The sequence below is a fragment of the Meriones unguiculatus genome, chromosome 3, assembly GCF_030254825.1.
Source record: "Meriones unguiculatus strain TT.TT164.6M chromosome 3, Bangor_MerUng_6.1, whole genome shotgun sequence".
In the NCBI taxonomy this organism is placed as follows: domain Eukaryota; kingdom Metazoa; phylum Chordata; class Mammalia; order Rodentia; family Muridae; genus Meriones; species Meriones unguiculatus.
Window position 1 is genome coordinate 71,564,163 of NC_083351.1, and position 27,211 is coordinate 71,591,373.

The window sequence follows — 27,211 nt, forward strand, 5'->3', positions numbered from 1 at the left end:
TTTTCACAATGAATTTTATTAGCAATTTAAGGATAAAAAGTGACTCAGTTTTATGTGGATACTAGCTTTTAGTTCTTTGATAATTGGGCTATAATCTGTATAACCACAGAGGTTAGGTATAGAGTAATGGACTTGGGGAAGGGATGGCTCTCCCAAGGAAGAAAAAAAATAGAATATATAATTATGAGTGGACAGGGCAGTGGGGGTTAAATGGAGGATTAAATGGAGAGGTAGAGGAAAGAACAGGAAAGGCAGGAAATATGAGTAGGACAGTTAAATTGAAGGGACATTTAAGAGGTCATATGAAAACCTACTGCAGTAGAAGCTTCTTAGCTACCTATAGGAAAGGACTATAAACAGAATCACAAAATAGCAGGAAAGACAAAGTCCTAACTAGATATTTCTTGTCACCAAATGAAACCTCCAGTGTTAGAAATGGGTTATATCTAACTGATCTGTTGGCTAAAGATGTGCAATTTAAACCCCCCAAAACTCAGGCTATTCCAAGGTTACTGGTTACTCTCCACAAACTGACAGTAGGTCCTTATTGCTGAAGACAAAACTCACATAACTCACTGAATATAGAGAAGTAGGTTTGGTGCCTACCTATAACCTTTATCTCAACTGACTAGTGTTTATGATGTTGTGATATACTCTGCACATAACTAAAGGAGAAAAGTAAACACCAACCTAACTACAGACCCTTCGATCTACAGTGGTGGCCTGCCTTTATTATATACTAGTGCAATAGTGGCAGAAAATTTGTGGGAGCAACCAACCACTATCTGATTGAATTTAAGGCCTACTTTATGAGACAGAACCCATGCCTGACACTCCTCTGTAGCCAAGAACTTGACACTAGATAGGCCAGAGACATAGGGGAAAACCAAATACTACTGTTCTGCTAAAGGAATGTAGCAATAAAATGACTCCTAATGACATTCTGTTACACTCATAGATCAATGTCTTGATGAACCATCATCAGAGAAGCTTCTTCCAAGTAGTTGGGAACAAATACAGAGACCCATAATTGTAGAGTGTGCAGAGAGTGAGAGATCTTAAAACACTTAGTCCTACATGAGATGTCACTATCAAATCCCTCCCCTTAGGGAACAGGGGACTCCGGAGAAGAAGATGTAGAAAGAGTGTAAGAGCCAGTGGGAATGGAAGACACCAAAGAAACAAGACCTTGTAGACACAATAAGGGCTGACACACATTTGAACTTAGAGACTGTGGCAGCATGCACAGGGCCTGCACAGATCCAAGCCAGATGGGGTTCCAGTGCTGAAAGGGGAAATGACCATGAGCTGCAGCCCTAATCCAGAAGCTATATCCAATCAACAACTGATCAAAAAGGAAAAATTAATTTTCTACAGTGGAGTCTCACTGAGCATACAAACCACACTTAAGTACAGGCCCCATGCTCCGCAATTAGATGGCCAACAGAAAACAAAATGGCATTTTGGGAGGTTTTTCTTTTATATTTTTCTTCTTTTTCTGTTTCATAATGCTTTGACTCTTTTGATTGAGTACTTAAAAATTTTTATAGGAAGAGACAACTTTAGGGAGATTAAATATTTTTCCTTGTATTTTTAGGAAAAAAGTTGGTTTAACAAAAACATGAAATTCAGACTATTGTAGTCTGATATTAGAGAAAGTGACCATCAATCTGCTCTGAAAGAGTCTGCAAGTCTGATTTGTTCAGTTCTACATAAGATTAGTAATCTCTAGTCAACTGTTGGGACAGATTAGTAATAGATGCTTCCTGCAATTAAAAATGGGACTCATTTAATAAGTGACAATTACCCCAAGTGTTTGTTTTGTAGAAATAACATCCCTTGATGGTAGTGTGTGCATGGTGGATGCTCTAGAAAAACTGCTAAGTACAGTGTTGGATTTGGCCATATGGATTATAATCTAGATTGTTCTCCTGTAGAAATATGAAGACACTGCTCTGTCATCGTTAGACTCAGGAACGTCAGGGAGAAGTCAGGCGTCACCCTGACTCCTTTCCTCTCTCTGGAAGTCAGGTGGGTCTTCTGCCAGATCCTAGTGCTCTGCAGCCTCCAGAAGACTGCCTGGGTGTGCACCCTCTGTGCTAGACACTCAGTTGGCTCCTTCGCATGAGCATCAGCTCCAGGACATCCTTTTGCTGCTGCTGTGTCATTATTATTATCATTTCCATTCTTTTTGTTGCTGCTGTTTTCTCTCCTATCTATGGCACTTCATGTCCAGATGCCAGTTCACCTCTTTAGCTTCTCTTCTTTTCTATTTCTTCTTCTTTTCTATTTCCCGGGTGACCTTTTTCAACTTTTAGCATCTGTTTCTCTTGTACTGTTTACTTTTGTTGCTGTAAGATTACTTTCTATAGAGCTCATTATTTTTTTTTTTGTTCTAGGTATGTTTATTTTTCTGTTTGTTTTAGAGAAAACCCCTATTTCATAGGTGAAGTACTGTATTTTTCTTAGGGCAGCTTTTCTATTATTTATTTATTTTTTCTTTTTTTTGGTTTTGTCATACTTTTTCCTTTCCAGATGGTCTTTGTTTCCTATGGGATTTCGTCTGGTGTTTTTTTTTTCCTATTTGTGTTTTGTCTTTCATTAAACATGTATTTCTCAAGTGTTCATTGAGCCCTGTTTTTTTTTTTTTTTTTTTTTTTTACTAGGGGATTTGTAAGAAATTAAAAAGTGATTAGAATATCCAAAGATGTGAAGAGGGATTCAGATACCTTTGCACTGTGGTGGGTAATCTTCACTGTCAGCTCAAATAGGTTTAAGTCACTAGAGACATAGCTCTGGGAGTGTCTTCAGGGTTATTTCCAGAGAGGATTAAACAGGTGGAAGCTCTAGACTGGATGTGGGTGAACCTACCTACCCCTAGGTCTGTGAGCCCCCGGGCTGAATAGAAGAAACGGAAAAAGCGCAATGAGTGTTAGCATTCCCCTTTCTGTTTCCTGTGCCTCTGGCATATACAGTGCCTCAGCCTACTGCTCTCTCAGCCTACTGCTCCTGCTGCCATGGAGCCATTTGCTTCCATGTCTTCCCTGTCAGGGTGGATTTTACCCCCTTCAATCAAGAGTCTCAATTGACCTTCTTTCTGACAGTCATTTTTTGTAACAGCAATAAGAAAATTCATAATAGCCAGAAGTGGAAATAAATGTGTCAGCTGATGACTAGATAAAAATATAGTATCTCCATAAAATCCTTTGAAGTCATAAAGGAATGAAATTCTGATACATGCTACAACATGGTCGAATCAGGAAACGTGTTAAGCAAAGTAAGTGAGATACAAAAGGACAAGCATTTCACAACCCTACTTATCTTGTGGAGGAAGAATCAGAGAGACAGAGAGTGAAATAGGGATTACTGGAGCTGGGGGCAGGGTTATTGCTTAATGGTCACAGAGTTTCTGTTTAGGGTGACAAAAAATTCTGGAAACAGGTAGTGGTAATAGTGATTGCACAGATGTGCTTTATTCCAGTGAAGCAGAAGCTTAAAAATGATCCAAGTAGCATATTTTATGCTGTATATCCACACAGGTACAAGAAACACCACACAATAGAAGAGCAGGGACCCCTGGGCTTGTGCATGGGTTGTACATGATTAGCTAAAGGATCCCAGGCTACAGAATCTTGTACTGAGTCCCCAGGCTCCTCCCAGCTTGCCTGAAGCCCACAAGCTTGGTTGTATTTTCAAGTTTCTATGGAATCTGTCAGTCTTAGTAAGGCTAACATCTCCTTGCCTGGTATTCCCAGTTCAAGAGACTTCTGTTGCTCTCTCCAGATTCATCACCAAGCCGCCTCCACGGGAGAAGGAAGCTCCTCTAGCTATTAGCTTTTTAAACTGACCATCAACTCTTCTTAGTTTTGGACCATTCTCCACTTTACTGATTCCTACAGTGTTCAGATCTCTTGGGAGACCTCAAGTAAAAAAACAAAACAAAGCAAAACAAAACAACCAGCTGTAGCTTTGGAATCAGGTCTTATGGATCTTTATTTTGTTGTTGTTGTTTATTTAGTGAGACAATTTCTTTGGCTCCTGACTTATTTATGAGCACATTAAGTTTGAAACAAATTCCAGTTATCTTTTAAGAAGTTTTCTTATTTACTTGTGTCATAGCCAAATATGTGCTCTTCTATGTCTCTTAAAGTTCAAATACCTTCATCTATGATCAACTGCATGTTCGACTGTGTAGTTGATGCTTTTGAAAAAGACATATTCCCCTATTACATACGCAGGTTATCAAGGGCAAAGAGAAACTCTTAAAATTACATAAAGTATATTATAAATTATATAAATATACATATACTTTTTCTTGATTAAATTTGAGTTTCATATAAGCATATAGTAAATTCTGTTTATTCTATCTTCCTCCCACCCCTATTATCCTCCCTTCTACTTCTGCATTCATGTCTTTTTGTTTTGCCATGAGACCCACAGATCTTAACCAGGACTGATTACAGGGCAATGGATTTAGCACTATTAAAGTCTGACGGGGTCACAATTTGATACACAACTGAAGACAATGACTATTCTTTACCTAGAGTCCATCAGGGAAAGTCCCATGAACACTTTCCTGCCAATGACTGGTTGTTGGTAGGTTCAATTGTATGCAGGCCCTGTACTAGCCACTGCAGCTGGTGTGATATTGTTAATAATGGCTGTGTTGTACCCTGAATATAGTGTTTTACAGCTTTCTGTCTGATAGCTTTTGTGTTCTTTCTGCTTCATCTTCTGCAGGGTTCTCAGAGCCTTAAAGGGGGTTGTATAAATATCTTTAGAACTGCACATTCACCTGTCACTCTCAGCATCCTGAACATCCATGAGTTTCTATATTCACTTCCATGCACTGAAAAGAGAAGCTTCTCTGAATAACACTGTTATCTATGGGTATGAACACAATCAGAAAGTAGTTTAGTGTCATGTCAATTTAGCTAATCAACAGTGAGTTCCCCTCTATAGCCTGCGAATTCCCCAGCCATGGGTTTTAACCACACTTACGGTAACAAGTGTGCAATGTCTCCTGTGTAGTGGGCCCTTAAATCCAACTAGAGTGACTGGTTAACCTCCTAATACGTGTACTGCTATTGTACCATTGGGTGCTTGCCTGTCATGATAAAGGCCCTAGAACCTTCAGTATCAGTGCTTTTGTTCTTTGCTTTCAACTATCATAGTGTCTGAAATTCTGTGGTCCCCTAGAAACTTGTGTAACAACACTAACAAAAAAAGTCACCCTGCTATATTTCAGCTACCTCAGAGATGGACTATAGGTCTGGAAGGTTATGTAACCCCTAACAGTCTTCTTTGGAGTATATGATGATGTAACTACTCCAGAGTGAGTTATCTACAACAGAGGTTCAGAGTGGCCACAGATTAGCAGCCATGACTCGGAGGCAAAAGAGGCCTTTGGAGAGGAAGCAGAGGGTCATCAGCAACTGTTAGAGATTATACATTTCCTTAAGGCTGAACCTACCTTCTATACCTTCTTTTAGATTCCCAAGTGCATTCCTCTGCCTTTTCTTTTGGGAAGGTGGAGTGCATTGGTATTTTGAGCCAGAAAGTTGTTAAGGAAAGAATATTGGGGAAAAAAAAAAAAGCCTGTGGAATTCTTTGATGAGTTTGAGCCACTTGAGACCTCAGAATCCTCTTATAAAGATGTTTCTCTATAAAACTCCCAGATTTGACCTACTCCTATTTGTGCCATTAATTGAACTCTACTGTACTCTTCTCCTTTGTTTTAATCATTTATTCATTTCCCTCCTTTCCCATTTGTGTGTGTGTATGCACCAGAGCAGATGTGTGGTCAGAGGATAGCTTGAGGATTCAGCTCTCGCCTACTATCACTTGGGTCCAGGGGATTAAAGTCAGATCATTAGGCTTGGTGAGCCTTTAACTGCAAAGCTACCTTACAGGCCCATATTGACTATATTCTCTTCTGACAATACATATTACATTTTTTTTGGCTTTAAACATTTGCTTTATTGTGTATTTCTTATGTAAGTATACCTGTGTGAGAATATGCCAAGGTCTGAGGATAACTTGTGGGAGTTAGTTCTCTCCTTCCATCATTTGGGTCCTGAGGATTGAACTCAGGCCTTTTGCCTTGGTGTTATGTTGCCACCTATTGAGCCATCTTGTTAGCTTTCTTTGGCTTTTAGCATCAAGGTTAGAATTTTCTATGCTATACATCTTTTTTTAATGTTTTTTTTTTTTATGCTATACATCTTTTCCACCTATCTCCTCTACTCAGTAAACGGTCAGAGTTGTCTCTTCAGTGTTAAGGCTAAAGAAATAACCGTTTCTTTAGGTATACAGATTTTAGTATGTTTAACCTATCTTATAGGTCTAGTATCCACTTATAAGTGAGTATATACCATGTGTGTCTTTCTGCTTCTGGGATACTTTACTCAGGATGATCTTTTCTAGATCCCACCATTTGCCTGCAAATTTCATGATTTCCTTGTTTTTAATTGCTGAGTAGTATTCCATTGTGTAAATGTACCACAATTTCTGTATCCATTCCTCTGTTGAGGGACATCTGGGTTGTTTCCAGGTTCTGGCTATTATGAATAAAGCTGCTACGAACATGGTTGAACAAATGTCCTTGTTGTGTACTTGAGCGTCTTTTAGATATAAGCCTAGGAGTGTTATAGCTGGATCTTGAGGAAGCACTATTCCTAATTGTTTGAGAAAGCACCAGATTGATTTCCAAAGTTGTTGTACAAGTTCAGATTCCCACCAGCAGTGGAAGAGGGTTCCCCTTTCTCCACAACCTCTCCAGCATGTGTTGTCACTTGAGTTTTTCATCTTGGCCATTCTGATGGGTGTAAGGTGAAATCTCAGGGTCATTTTGCTTTGCATTTTCCTGATGGCTAAGGATGTTGAGCATTTACTTAATTTTTTCTCTGCCATTCCATATTCCTCTACGGAAAATTCTCTGTTTAGCTCTGCACCCCATTTTAAGAATTGGATTACTTGATTTATTGCTTTTTAAGTTCTTTAGTTCTTTATATATTCTGGATATCAGCCCTCTGTTAGACATAGGGTTGGTGAAGATCCTTTCCCGTCTGTAGGCTGTCGGTTTTTTTTTTTTTTTTTTTCTGACAAGAGGAGAACCCCGGGTAAGATGATCAATCCTCACTTAGAAAGACAAATGGGATGGACATTGGAAGTAGGAGAAAACAAGAAACAGAACAGGAGCCTATCATAGAGGGCCTCTGAAAGATTCTACCTAGCAGTGATCGAAGCAGGTGCTGAGACTCATAACCAAACCTTGGGCAGAGTGCAGCGAATCATATGAAAGAAGGGGGAGTTAGTAAGACCTGGAGAGGACAGGAGCTCCACAAGACCAAATATATCTGGGCACAGGGGTCTTTTCTGAGACTGCTTATCCAACCAAGGATCATGCACGGAAATAACCTAGAACCCCTGCTCAGACGTAGCCCACGGCTGCTCAGTATCAAAGTGGGAACAGGGACTGTCTCTGACATGAACTCAGTGGCTGGCTCTTTGATCACCTTCCCCTGAGGAGGGAGCAGCCTTGCCAGGCCACAGAGAAGGACAATGCACATAGTCCTGATGAAACCTGATAAGCTAGGGTCAGATAGAAGAGGAGGAGGACCTCTCCTTATCAGTGGACTTAGAGAGGGGCAGGGAGATGAGGGAGGGAGGGTGGGAAGGGAGGGAATGAAGGAAGGGACTACAGCTGGGATACAAAGTAAACAAACTGTAATTAATATAAAAAAAATAAAATAACCCAGTGTTGAAGAATGGCAGGAGATGTGGGATGGGATAAAAAAGGAAAAGGTATGGGAAGGTAGTTGGAAGAGTAGCCATCTTCTGGGCCCACTGCCTACCTTTGATACACTAGTTACTGTGGGTACTAGAATCATGGACAACTTACCTGAAGAGCTAAAATTCTCTGCTCTGTTACGGCAGAAGCTATTTGAAAAGCCACCTGCACAGCTGCCATACTTGAAGACATGTCCTGTTTGGTTCTATTGGTTCTTTGATTCATCTCTGTGAATAGGACAGGGCTTCCTCAGTTGGCAACTGCAGTAGCAAATCATGTCTAGAAGAGGCTGTCAGAATTCTCACCGCTGACAACCTCCTGGGGGTAACGAGACCAGCTAACCATCATTTATTTATGCATTCAAAGGACTCTGGAAGCCCAGGTAACAATGGGTGGAAGAACAAGCCTGTCATGTACTAATAAACAGGAAGACTGATCATGGAAGGTGGGTTCTCTTCCAAGGATCTATTATTAGTAAGATTATTAGGGAAGAAAACTATTTCCTCCTCTTTTTGCCATTTTTGTCTGGAGAAACTAAAGGCATTTCATTAGTAAATACTTTCAGAGAAGGCAGAGACACTGTCTACTTGGGAAGGACCCAGCACATACACTTAGGTACTGGATTTTAAAGTAACTAAAGTATTTACTGAGCACCTATGAAATCCAAGACACCATACTAGCATGGGGGACACAAAACTGAGGATAGCGGTGGTCCCTCAAGTGGGTAGCTCAGTATGCCCAGGTCCAGAGAAAGTTTGAAGGATACTAAATCAATTCATTTATAAGGGCTTTTAGGGAATTTGGATGCTCCCTAGAGACTGAAAATGTCAGATAAGTCTCAGGTGGCTTATGGGCAGGCAGGAATGAACAGTGGAGACAACAGGAAGATGAACTGCCAGATCCTGGGTGGATTAAAATATAGGAATTTGTCTCCTGGTGCTAAAGCCTGGGAGTCAAAAATCACAATATTGGCAGAGCTGGGTTCCCTCTGGGACTCCAGCCTACAATCATTCCCTGCTTCTTCCTCACTTCTTGTGGTAGCTGTCAATCCTTGACTTTGACTGACAGCTCTATTACTCTAGTGTTTGTCTCCATGCCTTCCTGCTGTCAGGGCCCCAGCTGTTGAAGCCCCTGTTTCTGAGGTCCCTGGAAACAGGGACTTCAATTTCTTCCTTTTTCTTTTAAAGCCCCAACTTAACAGTATTGCATGAGCTGGTAAAAGCAGGGTGTTTGTGAGTCTGAATTAAGATTTTTTTTTTTTTTCCAAGCAGGAAATCCTTCCTACTGGGAGCTGGGACAGTACCATGCCCTGCACCAGGGGCAGCAGTATGACTGGGGCTTGACATTGGTGGCTCTTTGTGGAAAATGAACAAAAAGAAACTATAGTCAAGATGAAATATAGGTTTTAAATTTGGGCAATTACAAGAATAGTGAACATAAATTAAGCTCAATACGCACTTTATTTGGAAGACAAATGTTTAGTGTAGGTGGCTGGGTGGTGGTGATTTCCCAGACATATAAGGCAGTTGGGGGTAAGGGCCCAGAACTTGGGTGAGATGTGAGATAGAGGACTTCCCCTGGAAATGATGGAAGTACCTTAGGAGTCAGATAGATGGTCTAACATCCTTGTTCTGGGACACTGTTCCCATTACACACTTTTAGAACTCTCACCTAGGCCTGAAAGCAAAATGCTTTTAGATTTCTGAAAGTTTAGTACAGATGCCTTCTCAAAACTGACCACTGTAAATAGCCTTATAATTTCCTGTTTTGTACCCTAAACTGGTGATATCGAAGTTCTCAGAGCTGCCTTCTGGCTCAAGGACAGGTACTCTTAGCATTTTTAATCCTCTTAATAAATACAGCTGAAGTTGGGGGTCACTGCCATCTTCAAGATGCTGTATTATTCCATGGAGATCTGCAAGATTTAACTGTATGTTCTTAGACCCATTGAGCATCATTACAGGTGGGGAGTAGGGCTAAGCAAAGAGAAACTTTTAATTTTCATTGGATGGATATGTAAGAAACTTGGTCTCTGGTGCCAGATTTCCTCCGAGTCTGATAGCAGGAAGTGCTGCTCCAAAGCTGTGGGCTGAGTTTAAAGAATCCTGTATTTGGAATCTGCTTCCACAACTCTTTCTTTGACATAATTAGCCCAGAGGCTTGTTGTAAGAAAACATATATCCTCCTTCATGAGCAGGCAGTTTCAAAGAGAATTACTGGAGCCAAAACATAAATGCAGTTTTTTAGAAAAAAAATACCAAGGGTTGAATTCGCAGCATGACAAAACTCTAAACATAGTATGACAGGAAGCAGCAGGCAAACTCTAACCCTTGCAGTTTTGGCAAGAGAAAACTAGTAGCTCCAGTTAACTTCCTTTTGTTCAATAATAACTTAGCAGCATGTAAAGACATACCTTTAACTCACTAATACAAATAAATAGTAAACATTTTGCGAAAAGAAAATATACTGCAGCAAATGAAGCTGTTCTGGTTGAGGATTAGATTAAAAAAAAAAATTCCAGTTTAACCAGCCAGGACTTCCTTTAAAAGTCAGATCTTGGAACTTTAAAGGCAATGTCTCATTAAAAAGATCTTTCCTATTTACCTATTTCTATCTTTGTGTTTTTCTTTCTTTGAACTTTTGGACATGGAGAAATTTAAATGTTTAAAAGATAATCTACTTGCATTAGGACCAGTTGTCCTAGGGAAATTACTTGTTTCTCTGCACTAATGAAGCACAGCTATGCCCTGGTGAGCTGTTTTGTTGCCTGTGCTGGCTGTCCATATTTCCATTGGGATTTTTATTGATTATTGTTACTATGAGAATTCTTACTTATAGTGGCATGCAACAGTTAAAGCTACAGAAGATGAAATGAACTACAGGATTTATTCAAGGGTACAGTCAAGAGGGAGAAAAAAATACGAAATCAATTCTCTGTACAAAAGAGGAAAAAGTAAGATGAAAACCAATTTTCCATGCCCGCTGTATTTTGGGGAACAAATAACTGAAAACACATTACCTCCTTGGTGTTTCTATTTGGCTAAGCAAGCAGGGCCCTGTTCCTGAATCTAGAGGCATACTAGGTCTCTATAAGAGAGTGCTGGGTTTCTGTCTGATTCCTTTAGGATAATCTACTAAGCGCTCTAGAGCAGAACTCACCAGGCTTCTCACCCTCCCTGCCTGCACGCCTGGGGATGGTAAGCAGGCCATTCCCTGAGTTTACTTGGCATATATTCCACTCTCAGGTGATTCAGATCTGAGTACTGCTTTCACGTTTACTAAAATCTGATCAGCAAGTCACAAGCCATTGCAACACAGACTTGGTAGCTTGCTGTGGGGATGAACACTCACTGTTATCAGATACCAGGAAGAAGACATGTAATACACAATACATCTTGAGATTGGTCAGCTCAAAAACTTGGAAATGCTTTTAAAAATAGCTAGTAGCAGCCTCAAAATCAGCATCCATTAGCTAGCTGTCTATGTATTATTTTCCTTTGTACAAGATGCCGTTGCTATGAATATTGTTAACACATGGGAGCCACTGTTCTATCTAGAACTTACAAATACTGTCCTTGCTGTGGTAGCAGCTGAGCCTATAGAAGTTGTTAGGGTGGCTGGATGGATCCTTTGTTCTGCAGTGTTTACAGCTGTGCTTTAGCGTATCCAACAATTCTGCATTTGACCTGGTGGTCAGCATTTCAGTGATACAATGTTACTGTATTACCTGTGCATTTTCATCTCATCTTTTGGGTTTGTACTAGTTCTACTTAGGGGTTCCTTGGTCAAAGGCTGGGGACAGTGGCTCTCAGGTAGTTTCAGGATTCGAGCAGCATGCCTTTTGTTTCAGCATACTGTTAATCAGAACTCTCACAAGTAATGGTGTAATAGTTTGACGGCCTTAGCTCAGGACAGGGTGAATGTCTGCCACGGTCAAGCACTATTAAAGTTGCTGACAAACTTTCTTCTTTATTAGCAATTGTATTTCAATGAAGTAAGAAAGCCTTGAAGAGGCTGCTATGTGCTAATCTGGCCTGTACCCGGGGAAAGATCACTTGGGTGAAGGTGACACCATCAAGTCAGGAGGAAAGGCCATTCTGTGGCGTGTGAGAAGGAAGACATTGTATCCTGTAGGTCTGGCATGAAGGCTGCTCCTGAGCCAGTAGAGGTGCATCCACTGTGGTGAGTTCCCCTTTATATACTGGAGGGCAGAACTCAGTCTTAAGTGTTCTGCTAGAGTGCTACGAGTAGCAGAGCTGCTACTAAAGCAATCCCACTTGGACCTGAGGGTAGGAAGTATAATAGTTCATGATGTTTCCCAAACTTTCTTGTAAACTCCCTTTTTGTGGTTTGGGAGATTAAAAATAAAATAAAAAAGGGGTGGAGTGGGGCTGCGGTAAGGCACAGGCCCCAGGAATTCAACTGTGGAGATTATAACCCCGGGCTGATGAACTATAGCAACATTGTCCAGAACAACTGGTATGTCATACACTATTATTAAAGAAAACAAAACAGAACAAAACAAGCAAGATTCATTCTCAGAAGTACTACATACTTAGGTTCAGTTAAACCTTTCAGCTAAAGCATGATCCTCAAGCTCATCTTAAGATTTTCTTGGTGTCCAGAACTTCATTTTACAGTGACAATCTATTCCCTTACCTCTGGGAACCATACTTGATGATTATCCCATTTGATGATCTCTCTCTTTAAGGCTATTTTCAGGGTTCTTTCCCTTCACTGTGCATCAAAATCTCCCACAAGTCTAGCACTGAAGTTGATTCAATAGGTCTCAGCTGGACTTTTGCAAATTTGCATTTACATCAACTTTCGAAGTTATGGCAGCCACAGGTCTTGCAGAGAGACGGAGAAGTCAGAGCAGGGAGACTGATGAGGTGTTAAGTTCACTCTTCTCTGCAGGTATGCCTTCCACCCACATCACTAGTTTGTTCTTCAAGTGTTATAGAAAAGGTCTCCATTCCTTTCAGAACAATTTAAACAGACTGAAGGCTCTTCTTACAGACTTTTGATTCTTTTTTAAATTTATTTTTATTTTATATGCAATGGTGTTTTGCTTTTATATGTATCTGTGTGAGGGGTTTGGTCCTCTGGAACTGGAGTTACAGACAGTTGTAGGCTGCCATGCAGCTAGTACTCTTAACTGCTAAGCCATTTCTCCAGCCTCCTAGACTTGATTCTTAAACTGAGAATTTTATCTGAAAATTTTTCTATGAACAAATTTACCTAAAGCCATAGCAGCTACCTGCTTATACTTTAACCAACAATAGGGTTTGCTATATCATAGCACTGTCATGTTTTGATTCCTGATTTTAGTTAATTGATACCTTTAAAAAGTTTTCTTGTTTCAATAAGATTACAACAGAATCAAACCAATTTTATATATAATCTGGTTTAGTTTTGAGATTCAAAGATTACTTATCCAAAAAAGTACACTCTAAAATATAGGTCTCCAAGAAACAGGCAGCAATCTGAGCAATGAAAGGCTCGCAAAGAGAGCCCATGATCCTGTCTTCTTCAATGCCAATCAGAACTCTGATGCTCTATTGGCTATTGGCTGTATCTTGTTCCAGTCAGTTAGGGTGGGTTCCTGAACCTATATACAACAACGTGTATCAGAAGACTAATACTGAAGCTAAAAAAAAAAAAAAAAAAAAAATCCTCTCCATGAGTAGCACAATCTATTCCCACCAAGTCTTTAATATTTGGTGTCTTTCTCTACTTATTTCTTCAAGAAGTGGGATAAAATCAGATTAAAAGCTCAAGTCAGCCAAGATTTTCATAGTTGAAGAAAGTCTGGAAAGGAAGGCAACAGTGATGGGGATAAACATGTTGCTGACATGTTCTCTATAGCACAATTCAAGTTTATTCCATTTGTTCTTGCAACACAAAACTTAAACACAGTATTAGTTAGCATTCGGATGTACATGAACTAGGGCACTTATGAGAAACCCAACTGTGTCGAAGGGAATGACATTGTGGAAACATGAACTCAAATATACCAAAAATGCACAAAGCACTAGTCTTCCTCCATACTGCTTAGAAAGATTGATTGTTTCTCCATTTACAAAATAGAATCAGGACAATTTAAAGTTTTAGATTTTGCATGCAAAACACTGCAATTGCTTATTTATGTAGGAGGGCACTCTTACCAGCTTCTTCTATACACAACCGAGTATACAATATTACATGAGGAAACAGCAGCTCAGCTGAAGTTAAAAAAATCAAGTACACAGAAACTGAAGCTCCTTTACCTGGGTAAGGGATAAACGAACAGAAGGCTACTTGTTGAGCTTCCACATGCAGCAGATTCTCCTTTCTTCTGTGCCCAGCTGCTTCTACACAGGTGAGCCGTGCACAGAACTACACGGGATATGCAAGTGCTGTTAACTCAAATCTACATATGCCGGCACGAAGCTGTGGGTGGATTTGTTAGTACACTAATCATCAACAGGCAAGTTACCTGTTTTTACTTGATACAGTGCATATGAAATGATGGACTTAATATAAAACTATAGAACATGCAGGTTTTAATTTCTGAGATGTTAAATAGTATTTCAGTGGAGAACAAAACTTAACCTTTTATTAATGCGTGTAGTACCAAAAGCAGACATTGTAGCTTCATTTATTCAAAAATATTAACATTAATTGTCATGAATTTCTCTACCAAGTGGTTTAGAAATACATTATAAATAACCTAGTTTTTTTTTGTTTGTTTATTTTATTTTATTTTAAAAGAAACTGTAAACCATCCTGGTCAGTCTATCCTAGTCTATGTTTATATGCTATTTTCTTAAGCAATCACTTCATAGCTATGGGTTTACAAAATGGCCAACAAAGGAGGGAAGGCGAAAGAGCCTCTACTTCATTACAAGGAACACCAGGATAAACTGTACAAAGAATCAAATGGTTTCGGTACCATAATGACTGTAGAAAGCAGACCCAAGTTTAGGAATGATAAGACAATAAACTCTCTGCAATAACCAACTGTAACAGATCATTCTGAAATACAAACTGAAAATTGTGTGAAGGGTACAATTCAAGCTTTTAAAATAGTATGCCAAGAGGTGAAAACAAAGGTCTCAAAACACCCTGTTGCATTATGATAGTTACAGACTGATTGAGTGCCCTCCACTTCCTACCAGGATGTGCAACTCTACAGCTTTTTGGCCTTTTGGCTAAGATCAAGTGTAGGATGTCCAACTCTAGTAGGCTGCACTAAGACAGCAGAGTTACCCAAATATATCAAAGTATTTAAAGTACTGTTTTGTGACTGTTTTCTTGGACATAGAAAAATCACAGGGTCAGGTTAGTTGAAAGTGAAAAAAGCCACAGGATAAAAAAAGAGTTCATAGGAACACACACACACATGCATCACACACACACACACACACACACACACACACACACCCCAACCAACCAACTAACCAACCAATCAATTATCAATTGATCAATAGTTTTTAGATAGGCTGACTGTTCATGGTAATAGTTTATCCCTGGTATAGAATGCTACATTGCCTTAAAAAAATCATTATTAAATTTTATTATCCATATGTGAATGGAAGTCCCTATCCCACCCACCCTTTAAAAATTTGAGGTACATTCAATTATTGCATGAAAGAAAGACTAATAGGGAAAGACTAATAGTTTTTGTAAGCCTGTAAGAATGGCAAATCAAAAATCAAAGAAATCTTAATACTTTAAATGTAGGCTATCAAATTTAAGGTTGTATGCTTTAATTCACTTTACTGTTCATAAAATAAAAATTTAGAGATAAGTTCAAAATTTCTGCAGGTACTAAGAACACCATTTTAGGGCACTGTATTCTAAGAACACAGAATGCATTTTGAAGTTGTTACATGTATGCAATGCATGACTGTGAAGAGAAACAAAAATACTATGCAGGTGGGGTGGTGTTGGCCCAGCAGGAGTCTATAACAGCTCAGGAAACCCTGGTAACAAGAATGTTTTTGAAAGGATGAGGTTCCATCTGTCCAAATAGTACATCTCACCCCAGTGATAGCTTTGGTGCACTACAAAATCAGCATCCCTGGTGGGTCTTAGAGAGGCATTCCAAAGAATAGTCTTCATTCTCCAAAATACAACGAAGGCCGATTCACTCAAAAAGCAAATAAAGAAAATCCATAGGTACTAAGACAACTGTTCTCTCTTTATAAGATACTAACACGCTTATGGCTATGATTTTATTTTTAAATCTCCTTTACTACCAGAAGGAGTCTCAAAGTGTTTCAATGTTATATAAATGTCTGAGTCTAAAGGAGAAAAAAGAAATAAGCATACTGGAATGATTCCTCCTTTAGGCTCCTAGAATTTAACATTTTATAAATAAAACTAGTCAGTTTTATCTAAAGAGACATGAAATTGATGTGAAAGGGGAGAGAAAATCCAAAGTTTAGGCATCCAGCAATTTAGGGGTGCGCCGTTCCTTAACTTACCTACGCTTTCACATAAAGATTAAAGTCATTCCAGAAAGATTTTGGTCACTAACCGCAGGCAGCGCTCTTAACTAGCCAGGAACCCCCAGGAGAGTGCATTCTTAAGGCAGAAGGCTGTAGCTGATTGCTTATCTCAGCACCCTAAGTTGACATAACAGCAGCCACTACTGCTCACAGCTAGGGCTACCAAATAAGTACAGTCGGCCTTGTACGGTCAGACCTTCAATACACTAATAAATTAGCTAGGGAGCTGAGAAGGTCCAATGATTCCAGTACACTGTATTTTTGCTCTCCCTTGGGTATAAGCTATATATTTTGCTGGAAACAGAAAAGAGGCTGGTTTGATCAGGAATCCTAGTAAAAGCCTGATCACATTCCCCACTGCTCCTCCAAAACATGTATCCCCCCTCCCCCCCGTAGTCTGATTTGTTATGAATTTCTCTCTCCTCTCACTCCTCTTAAAAGTATTTAGCTGAAGAAGCTGGCAGATAGAAAGTGACAGACAGACAGGCAGCAATGTGAGGCCACAGGAGAGTCATTCTTCCCATGTTATTAGTCCTTCTATCCATCACTGGAGAAGAGCTTTGATTGCCTGGTTGTCAGTGGCTTCAAGGGCAGTCAGTCCATCTGGGCCTTTTACAGTCTTATCAGCACCCTGGAAAAGAGAAGAAAAAAACCTTCATTAACTGAACCCACACTAGGGAAAGAATGCCAGAAGGGGCTATGTAACATAGGCCTCTTATACTTTGATCCCTGGAACCCATCGTAGAAGGACTAATCCAACTTTGGAAAGTTGTCCTCTGTCTTTAACACTATGCTATGACATGCACATGTCTCCCCCTCCCACACTAATAAGATAAAAAAAAAAATTAAGAAGGCAGTGTTATTTTTCAAGTGTTAGAAATTTTAAGAAACAAAACAACTGTCTTAGTTACTGTTCTACTGCTGTGAAGAAACACCATGATCAAGGTAAGTGATAAAAGAAAGCATTTACTTGGGGCCTTGCTTACAGTGTTGTAGAGCTGGTCTATGACCATAATGGTGAGGAGCAATGACAGCAGCATGACACAAGAGCAGTAGCTGAGAGCGTACATCTGATCCATAAGCGCAAAGTAGAGAGTAAGAGACTGGGAATGCTGTGGACTTTGGAAACTTCAAAGCCCAACTGCAGATGGCCACACCTCCTAATCCTTCCCAAAACAGTTCTACCAACCAGGGACCAAGCATCAATTATGAGTCTATGGGGGACATTCTCATTTAAACTACCACTACCACCTCTACAATAGCACGGAAAATAGTGGATCAGCTTTTACTTATCATATTTGTCCAATCAACCAAGTTTCAAAGCAGTAATATTCCTATATTCCTTGGCTTCTGGGAGGGACCTTTTTAAGGGCATCATTCCTAGTAGGTCAGCTACTTTCCAGTGGATGGCCTCATACCCAGCAAAATAGAGTCAGTACCAATTACCTTCTGTGGGATAAATGGACAGAGACACATGCATACACGCACAGTTGAGGAGTTATGGGGAGGAGTGGAAGTGACCACAGAGAGTTGGAGCTCCCTTAACTATGGCTTCACCTAGACCAAACACCTGAAAGATCCCTGCTCCTCAAGGCCCCAGCTCTCCAGCTTCCACTTTTCAATAATTCTCTCACTAGCTAAACATCTTTTCAAAAAGTTCCTATTAGAGTGAATTACTATTATGCCAACATTTAGCTGACAAAATACTTCTAACTCTATAAGTTACAACTAATGTTAGTATTTTAAATGAAAGTAAAAGATATCCTATAATAACATGAAAAATAATGAACCTGTCAACGGGTGAGAATATTAAGGAAAATGGCTTTTGAGACTAATAAAGTTACTGGAGAATTTGGGTATATCTGGTCCCATCCTTTCTTGAGGAAGCAAGTTATTTTTGTACATTCATTTTTAGTTATGTGATAATTTCTATAGCTTTAGATAATATGCTCCTGTTACTATTTGAGTTACTGGCTTTGATTTCCTGCCGCAGAGATGAGTCTTAGCTTACCAACATCCTCTTCCTCAGACTCCCACTTTCTTGTACTTAGTGCACCATTTTCTTTGAACATTTAAATAGTTACTTGAACCTAGGCTTCTTCATATATCTTGATGGCATAGCGTCTCTCATAATATAGTATCATTAGATACCCTCCTGGCTTTGCCCGTCATTCTCCTTGAGGATCTTTTAATTGCCAACTTTTGTATACGTTAGAATTAATTTATACATTCTGGCCTGTAAAAACTGTATGTTGACTCTCAAATTTAAAATGTAATAACAATGTTTAATTATTTGGGATAAATACTGCTTTCTGTGGCATGTAACAACTACTATTCTTAGTTCTGTTATTCCAATACTGCAACCCTGTGCAGCCCTTACAAATAGAAGGAACTATACACAGTGAAGTACTGTGATATATCTACGGTAACAGCTCCAGCCTTCTCAGTCTTATTCATCTGCAAACAACAAACTTTTGAACTTACTTGTTACTGTTAGGGTAAACTAGAAAAATAAAATGGAAGACAAATTTATTCAGAAGGTTATTTAAGCATATAGGTTCTTTTGTCTTGTTTTTCTCCCATGAGTACTTTTTGTGTCCCTTTGGTAGAAAGGTGGTTTACATTTGCCTTCAGTTTGCTAGATTAGGAGTGATGGTGGCAGTGACAGGGTTGGGGGTTGGGGTGGGCACGCGCATAGCAGTCCTACTTCAGGTGATGATTTGGAAATGGCACATACACTCTGTGCACATCTCATTTGGGTTGCCATATATAGTACTAAAACCCTGAGGTTCTCTTCCTTAAAGAAGGAAAAATAGATATAGCGCACAACTGGCAACTGACGTAAACTGCTCTAAAAATACTTTGAAACAAGGTAATACTATTCTCTAAATGCTGAGTTCACTGGGTGTTAATGTTTCTGAGCAGTGAGGACTGTCAAATCCCTAACTCAATACACCCATTCTCAAGACAGGATCTCCCCATTCTCTGCTTTGTTTGGCCTGCTCTTCCCTGCTCTTTTTCCTAGCCCTTCCACCCTCTCTGACTGCCCCTATACATTCCCTGTTCTTTACAGATTACTGCAACACTTGCTCGGGTGCTTCTCATTAGCTATCTCAGGTAGCTTTACTCCCATGCTGAACAATGTATCCTAAAACAAGCCTGCCACCTTTCTCCACAAGCTTAGCTTACTCCTTTTCAGTGTTCTCTCTCTCATGGTGAAGAACTTAGCAAGAAATGTGAGCACACTGTGAACCTTTTCTTGTTGACTTTCTATACAACCAGTTACTAAATCTGTACTATCTTAACATTTCCTATTAGCCCTTAATTCTCCATTGCAATCATTATTTTCAGGATCTTCTCAACATTTAGATGCAATAGTTTCCTATCTGGTTTTACTTCTTTATCATGCAATTTAGACTGCTCACATTTATCTGGATCTTTTTCAAACACAACGCTGACAATCTTCTTCACCTTTTTAAGAGCTTATAGTGGCATCCTCATAAATGAAAATGAAGAAAAATAACAACAACAACAACAACAACAAAAAACCCACAAGCAATTTTCTCACCACCTGCTTAATTTTCATCAATTTGACACACCTAGAGTCACCTGGGAAGAGAGAACTTCAACTTCCCGGACCAGACTGCCTATGGCTACGTCTATGAGAGATTATCTTGATTAGTGTGGGTGGCATCATCCTTAGGCAGATGGGGCCTGACTTGCATAAGAAACCTAGTTAAGTGAGGTAAGGTGGCACATGCCTGTAATCCCAGCACTCAGGAGGCAGAGGAAGGCAGATCACTGAGTTCAAGGCCAGCTTGGTCTACAAAGTGAGTCCAGGACACCCAAGGATCCAGAGAAACCCTATTTCAAAAAACCAAAACAATGATAAAAACAAAATCCAAACCAAACCAAACCCAAAAAACCCCAAATCCAAAAAAACAGAACGCTAGTTGAGCATGGGCCAGAGACAGCCAGAAGAAAGTGGTGTTCCCCCACTGTTTCTGCCTCAGTTGCTGCTTTTGAGACTGCCCTGACATCTCTCAGAGATTGACAGTGACCTGGATGTGTAGGCTGAATAAACCTTTTCTCCCATAGGCTGCTTTTGGTCATGGTGTTTAGAATATTACCTTATATCTTCTTTCTTGCTAAATACTTTCTATTCAACATTGTAGCCTCTAGAAAACTTATGTACCCTTCTGGTCTCCATCTCCATTTTGTACTTGCAGCTTCTTTCATTGTTGCTTCTTCTGCCTTGAATGACACCTCAATTCCCTTTTATACTGTTAAGACTCTCCAACCTTCTGAGCTCCTGTTGATTATCTTAAGAGTTATGTTAGTGGTACATGCCATTTTAATGCTACCCTTTGCTGAACACACATCCACTGGACTCCAAGAGTATACTTGACTTCTTTTTTCAGTTCCCTCCCCTTTTACATATTAACTCTTTCCTAAGCAATCACTCAAAAATTTTTTCACAAAGAAGGGGGAGTTAGTATGATCTGGAGAGGACAGGAGTTCCACAAGGACCAAATATATCTGGACACAGGGGTCTTTTCTGAGACTGTTTCTCCAACCAAGGACCATTTATGGATATAACCTAGAACCTCTGCTCAGCTGTAGCCCATGGTAGCTTAGTATCCAAGAGTGTTCCCTATTAAGGGGAACAGGGACTATTTCTGACATGAACTCAATGGCGGGCTCTTTGACCTCCCCTGCTGTCCCGAGGGAGGAGGAGCCCTGCTAGGCCACAGAGAAGGACTTGGCAGCCAGTCCTGAAGATACCTGATAAACCAGGGTCAGATGAAAGGGGAGATGGTCTTCCTCTATCAGTGGACTTGGAAAGGGGTAGGGAGGAGATGTGGGAGGGAAGGTTGGATTGGGAAGGAATGAGGGAGTGGGATACAGCTGGGATACAGTTAATAAACTGTAACTAATAATAAAAAAATAATTTCTTTTCACAATACTTTGCTCCTTTATCTTTACCCTGAACTTCTACCTTAAACTTTAAACCTCACCCTCCCTCCTTCCCTATCTGCTTCAAAATTTATCTATATCAAGTATCACAAATACCTCAAATTCAACACTTCCTAATTTAAAACTGACATTTTTCCTAATAAACTTGCTCCTTTACCATAGCAAATATGTTGTCAGCAGGAGCCAATCTTATTAGTCTTTCATTCTAAAGGGCTTGCAAAAGACCCCAAACAGGATAAATCTTTAAAGAAATATTTAATTATGCTATATTTATTATGCTTAAGAGAAACATATAATACACTCAAGAAATTTTCTACCCTAATAATTAACTTTTTTTAGCATTACAAAGACATTTCCTATTTTTTTTCTTGAAGTACTTGTTACTATCTGAAATTAAAATTTCTGCCTTTAGAAAAATGCAGTCTCTGAGGTCTGAGGATGTGCTTCAATTTTTTCCCCCATATATTCCTAGTGTTTAAATGAAAGCAGTGTATTTTCCTTTATTTCATATTAAATAGCCTACCAACTGAAAAATGTAAAGGAACAAAAAATTATTTGTTCTTCCACTCAATTAACTCCTATTCAGTTGTTACATTCTATGAAGTATTTTGCAATCTCCCAAGCAGTTGGCTCCTGCATTTGTGTGCCCACAGTGTGTTGTTTATCAGACTGAGCTGAACACTGTATGCTGTCTCTCATGAAGGTCAATGGGATCTCTTTATGTCTGCTTTCCCTTTACAGAGTTTAAAAAGAAATGGAATTCCAATGCTCCCTTCAAGAGGTGGCCATCTGGCATAATTTCAGCTTTTCTTATGCATCACTGCCTTTAAACTGTCCATCCATCCATCCATCCATCATCCATCCATCCATCCATCCATCCATCCATCCATCCATCCATCCATCCATCCATCCATCTATCTATCTATCTATCTATCTATCTATCTATCTATCTATCTATCTATCTATCTTTCCCCAGTAAAAGCCCAGAAAAACATTCTCAGCCCCTTTCCCCATCCTCCTTTCCAAACAGATAATCCTTGCAGGTGCAATACTCATTTTGTAACCATAAAGACCACAGGGTTTGCAAGGTACAGATGGTAGGCTGATTATAATATATATATTATACATATAATACTTATCTACGTATGAATTATATGTGTACTGTATATATATCAGAGCCAGTGGCTTAGCCTTGGGCTGTAACCATTAGGCATTTTATTTTGAGACCCAGTCTTGCTTAGATTCTGATAACAGGGGGTTCTGTTACAACTGAGCCCCACTCCTCTTTTGTCCTCACTGGAGTAACAGACAACTTTACAAACTCAGGCTGCAATCCATTAGGACAAGGTCTTTAATGTAGTCATTTCTGTAACATGACACCTTGGAGACTGCCTCAAATTTACTAGTGCTCATTACATGTCTGTTTAATGAAAAAACCTTCTGCATGTCTCTTGGTGTAGCTGCATATTTAGGAACAACTGTAACCTTGCTGCACACATGCTCCGGCACATCAGTCTCTTACAGCAGTGAACATGTGCATCCAAACTCCCTTTCCTATCACTCCACCTCAGTGTGTGCCCCATTTCCTACTGTGAGGATACTGCAAACTCAGAGACTTCAACTGTCTGAATGTGTATTTAAATATTGCCACTGCCAAGAAACTTACAGATACTATTCCATTTTGGAGACTACTAAAAATGGATTTGGTATTTAGTGACATCAGAAACCATTCAAATACATAAAATTACATAAGTTGTAAAATTTTATTTACTGGTACAGGACTTGATAGCACATTTAACTTGCAAATACAGGATATACCATATAAAGACAGCTTAGATCATGACATCTAATTTAATACTGAACAGTATTATGACCCTTACATTTTGGTAGTTCTAGGTTTTTAACATAATAGTATAGACAATTTTTTTTTTCACAGCAGTGTTAAAAAGAAGGCACTGTTAATTAACTACTTTGTAGACTGGAATTCTTAAGTTCAGAGAGAGAAGAAATTTGTTTAAGGTCAGTTAGCAAAGGAGTTTCCAGTTATAGTCCTGTATTCTGTGCCATATTTAGTTGAAAATTACCCATGGCTTTTGTTGCAAAAAATGTCAGGATGTGACAGTTTCCTTTTGTAACTTAACTGTATGTTTTAAAAGAAAGTTCTTACAGAGACAGGATCTATCATCTCATCTGTTTAAACCTGAGAACACATGAACGAACACACACACACACACACACACACACACACAGTAATTAAACTCAACGACCTGCTTATTTAAAGGCAAGTGCTGTAGCACTGAGCTACATCAGTATTCAAAGAAACATTTTAAAGACAGTTTATAAGTTAATTCAACTACCGATTGACCATCAATTAAGTGACAGTTTTGCTAATTAAAACTTCCAGCCGCTCACTCATTTATAAGTAGTTTATGGCTGTTTTGGTGCTGTGGTGACACAGATGAGTAGTATAAACATACCATTTGGTCTAAGAATTCTCAAGTATTTACTATCTGGCCCTTCACAGAAAATGTTTACTCTGTTGTACGGTACCGAAGGAAGGGAAATGGTTTCTCCTACATCATAATCCAAATGGTTCAGAGAAGAATCAAATGTACAACTAGGGAGGCAAATACTGTATTAAAAACAGGACAAGTACTACTTTCTCTGATCCTTGGAGTATTCCAGATCATAAAGACTATTAGCTGGGTTCATCTGTTTACTGGTTTTATACAATGGATCCAGATCTTAAATGCATGTCTCTGAACTTCATGGCTAGGAGTTTCCGTCTGCACTACCTTGCCTCTAACAATATGTTCACTGTGCAATGGAGAATAACACACACATTAACTATAGTACTGTTTGAAAGTTTTTATTTATTTGGTGGGCTATGTGTTTTAAATGTTGCTGGTATTGTCTGTCTCAGCTGTTCTTTATCTTCCCACGCAATCAACTCTAACAAACTCTTAACCTTTTAAATTTGGGGTGTGTGTGTTCTGTATGCATACATGTGTATGTAGATGCCAAAGGTCAATGTTGAATGTCTTCCTTAACTGTGTCCTACTTTATTTATTTATTTATTTATTTTGAGACAGGATATCTCACTAAAGCTACAGCTCACCAAATGGCTAGCAGTCTGGCTGGCTAGTGAGCTCTATGGATCCTCTTGTTTCCATCTCCCAGCAACTGAGGTTACAATGGAGCACTGCTATGCCCAGCTTTTATGTGGATACTATGAACTTGAACTCAGTCCTTATGTTTGTACAGCAAGTATTTACTGATGTCTCTCTCCAGCTCCAACTTCACTTAGCTTTTAAGAGTCAAGTTCTTCAAAAGCTTTCCAAGTAACACCATAACTTATGACTGTAAGACTGATCCTCCCAGACCCCCAATACATGTAAGACCAATGTTGTACAATATTACATTTCATTTTATTTGGACACAGTGACTACTGTTAACTTCTAGGTGCAAATATAATGATGTGCATTTGTTCTGTTATTTCTTGTGAAATTAGATGTTAATGTTTCAAATGCAAACTTTTTGTTAGGAAGAATAAAAATAATATTTGAAGGTTTTACCTTATTTTTTTCATGAAAATAGGATGGAATAAATACAAATGCATCTTTCAATTGTTTTCTCCAAGGATATTCAGTTTTGAACACTTCTAGTAGTTGGAACATTTCAACTTTTAGATAAAGTTTTTGACCTCTGAAACAAAGTTCTTACATGAAGTATGTTTCAGGAACTCCTCATTCCTATAGAAGCAAGTCTTCCCTATTCTGATAAGTCTATCAATCCTGACTAGTAATAGTATTTACTGACAATGTATAGTGCTAGGCACCGCAGCATGTGACAACTTATAGTGCTAGGCACCGCAGCATGTGACAACGTATAGTGCTAGGCACTGCAGCAAATAGCTTACATATACAGCACACTGTTCTTGGCTTTAATGCTGTGGGTTACAGAGGAACATTGGAGACAACCTGAGCTGGTGTCAATGTCCATAACTGTTAGGGTTTGAATGTGTGGCCCTGTGACGGTTAATCTTGCCAACGTGACAAAGGATGATGGAGCACAATGGCTCTTGAAAGTTACTAGTACCATATGCTTACACTGCCCAGCCCTCAAAGACAAGTCAACTGAATTTTATTCATTATAAATTAAACAGGTTGTGCCATTTTGTTAAACACCAGCAGAAAATGAACTAAGAGATCACCAGCTGTGTGAGCTTGGGCAAGTTTCCCCACTCCTCTGTGTAGTTTTCCCAACCATAAAATATGCCCTTCCCACCATCCCTTGTTCATAGGATTATTGGGATAAATTAAGTGACCTCAAAACAGTATTTGCACATTGGGAATATTACATAGCTATGAGTTACTTTATCCGATTATGGACTGCATGAGGTGAGTACTGGACCCATGTTACAAAAAATGAGATGATGAGATGTTAAGGAATTTGCTCAAAGCCAGAGCTACTAGGAAGCAGAACTGAGAAGAAATAGGTGTTACAATACACAGTACATGTCACCAGCAGAAACTATCTACAATAATAATGTACTCCAGCTTGAAAGAGCTAAATGGATGAAAATAATAAATTTAAAATGGCACATTTGTGCATGACATTTATAAACCTATCAGAACAGTTCTTTAGTTTCTACAGGGTAAATTCTTTAAAGCATGTTGCTAGTCTCTTTGTTGTCCAATCTCTTCTTAAAATAAGGCAACCGAGAAGGGCAACTGTTGAATCTTTGAGTCAGTGTGCCTAAGAACTCTATGAAACCAAACTTGTCTACTAGGCTTGAGTTAGTGAATAATTTGAATAAAAATGGCTATCCCTCCGAGCTCATCTATTTGCTCGTGCTATAAAGGCAGACTTCTGGTACCCTCTTATATCTTATGTATATAATTTTCATTTCAAGTCACAAAATATACTAGACACTTTCCTGGTGACTCAACTGTTCAGGGACTTGAAATGGACCTGAATGCCCAAGGGGCTGCTTGCTCAAAAAAAAAAAAAAGTACAGAACATGTTCATTAAAAACATCAGTGGTTGGGACTGGAAAATCCTGCACTGAGGTGACCAAGGCTCATGAAATGCTCTCCTTCCACTGTGGATTCTCACTCCTAATTTTCTGTTGTATTTATGTGAGAGTATGTATAGAGACTTAGAAAGTAGAAAGGGACACAAAATAGAAAAATGAGTAGTACAACATAGGTGATATGAGAGTGCGAGCAGAGAACACTGGCGGCAGAATATTTAAGTGGGGAGAGGGTGCATGGTGAGAAAGAGGGAATAGGTAGATGGTTAACTAAACTAAGCACATATGAGAAAATACCATAAGGAAACCTACTACACTTGTGAGCTATCTAAACAATTAAAAACAAAATCTATCCTTGTTAACAGAGAAGATGGCTTTGCTTATTTTCTTAGCAGAACAATTTTGTAACAAATGAGAGAAACAGCTTACAGAGTGATCCGAAATCGTGGTGAATCACTAAAATTAGAGATGCAGAATAACGAGTTGTTACATGTTTCCCCTTACATGTAGACTTCTCAAGAAGCTAAGATTTTTGCTATAGTATAAGAAAGGAAAACAAAGTTTCTTTGGTCTTCTTCTCAGAAAATAAAGCCTTAAAATGCAAAATAGTAAAAGAAACAAATATGCTATCTGTTTTTACAATCTAAGATACAGGAAGAATATGGTGCCTTGAAATTTTAATTGAATTTTCATTTCATGGCACTGTATTTTCTTATGCTAGGATGTAACATGTCTATTTAAAAGAATTTCTCTAAGACCACATGGTTTGCAAAGGCACAGAACATGTTGTAACCCCACCCCCAAAACCCTGACACACATAACATGTATACTTCTTAGTAGCTCATACTGGTCTTGAACTCTCTATATAGCCTGACTCCACTTCCCAAATACTAAGATCACAGAAGCCTGGCC

General features: G+C 39.1%; 1 protein-coding gene across 1 annotated transcript in view; it reads right to left on the reverse strand.

Moving 5' to 3' along the window:
* Window positions 1-13,650: 13,650 nt before the first annotated feature.
* The window catches only part of Mtpn (myotrophin), a 35,061-nt gene continuing 21,500 nt past the window's right edge, over window positions 13,651-27,211 (reverse strand). Inside the window, exon 4 of the mRNA XM_021653562.2 lies at window positions 13,651-16,918. Within this exon, the coding sequence (XP_021509237.1) occupies window positions 16,832-16,918 (87 nt within the window). The 3' untranslated portion in view covers window positions 13,651-16,831. The remainder of the gene's footprint in view (window positions 16,919-27,211) is intronic.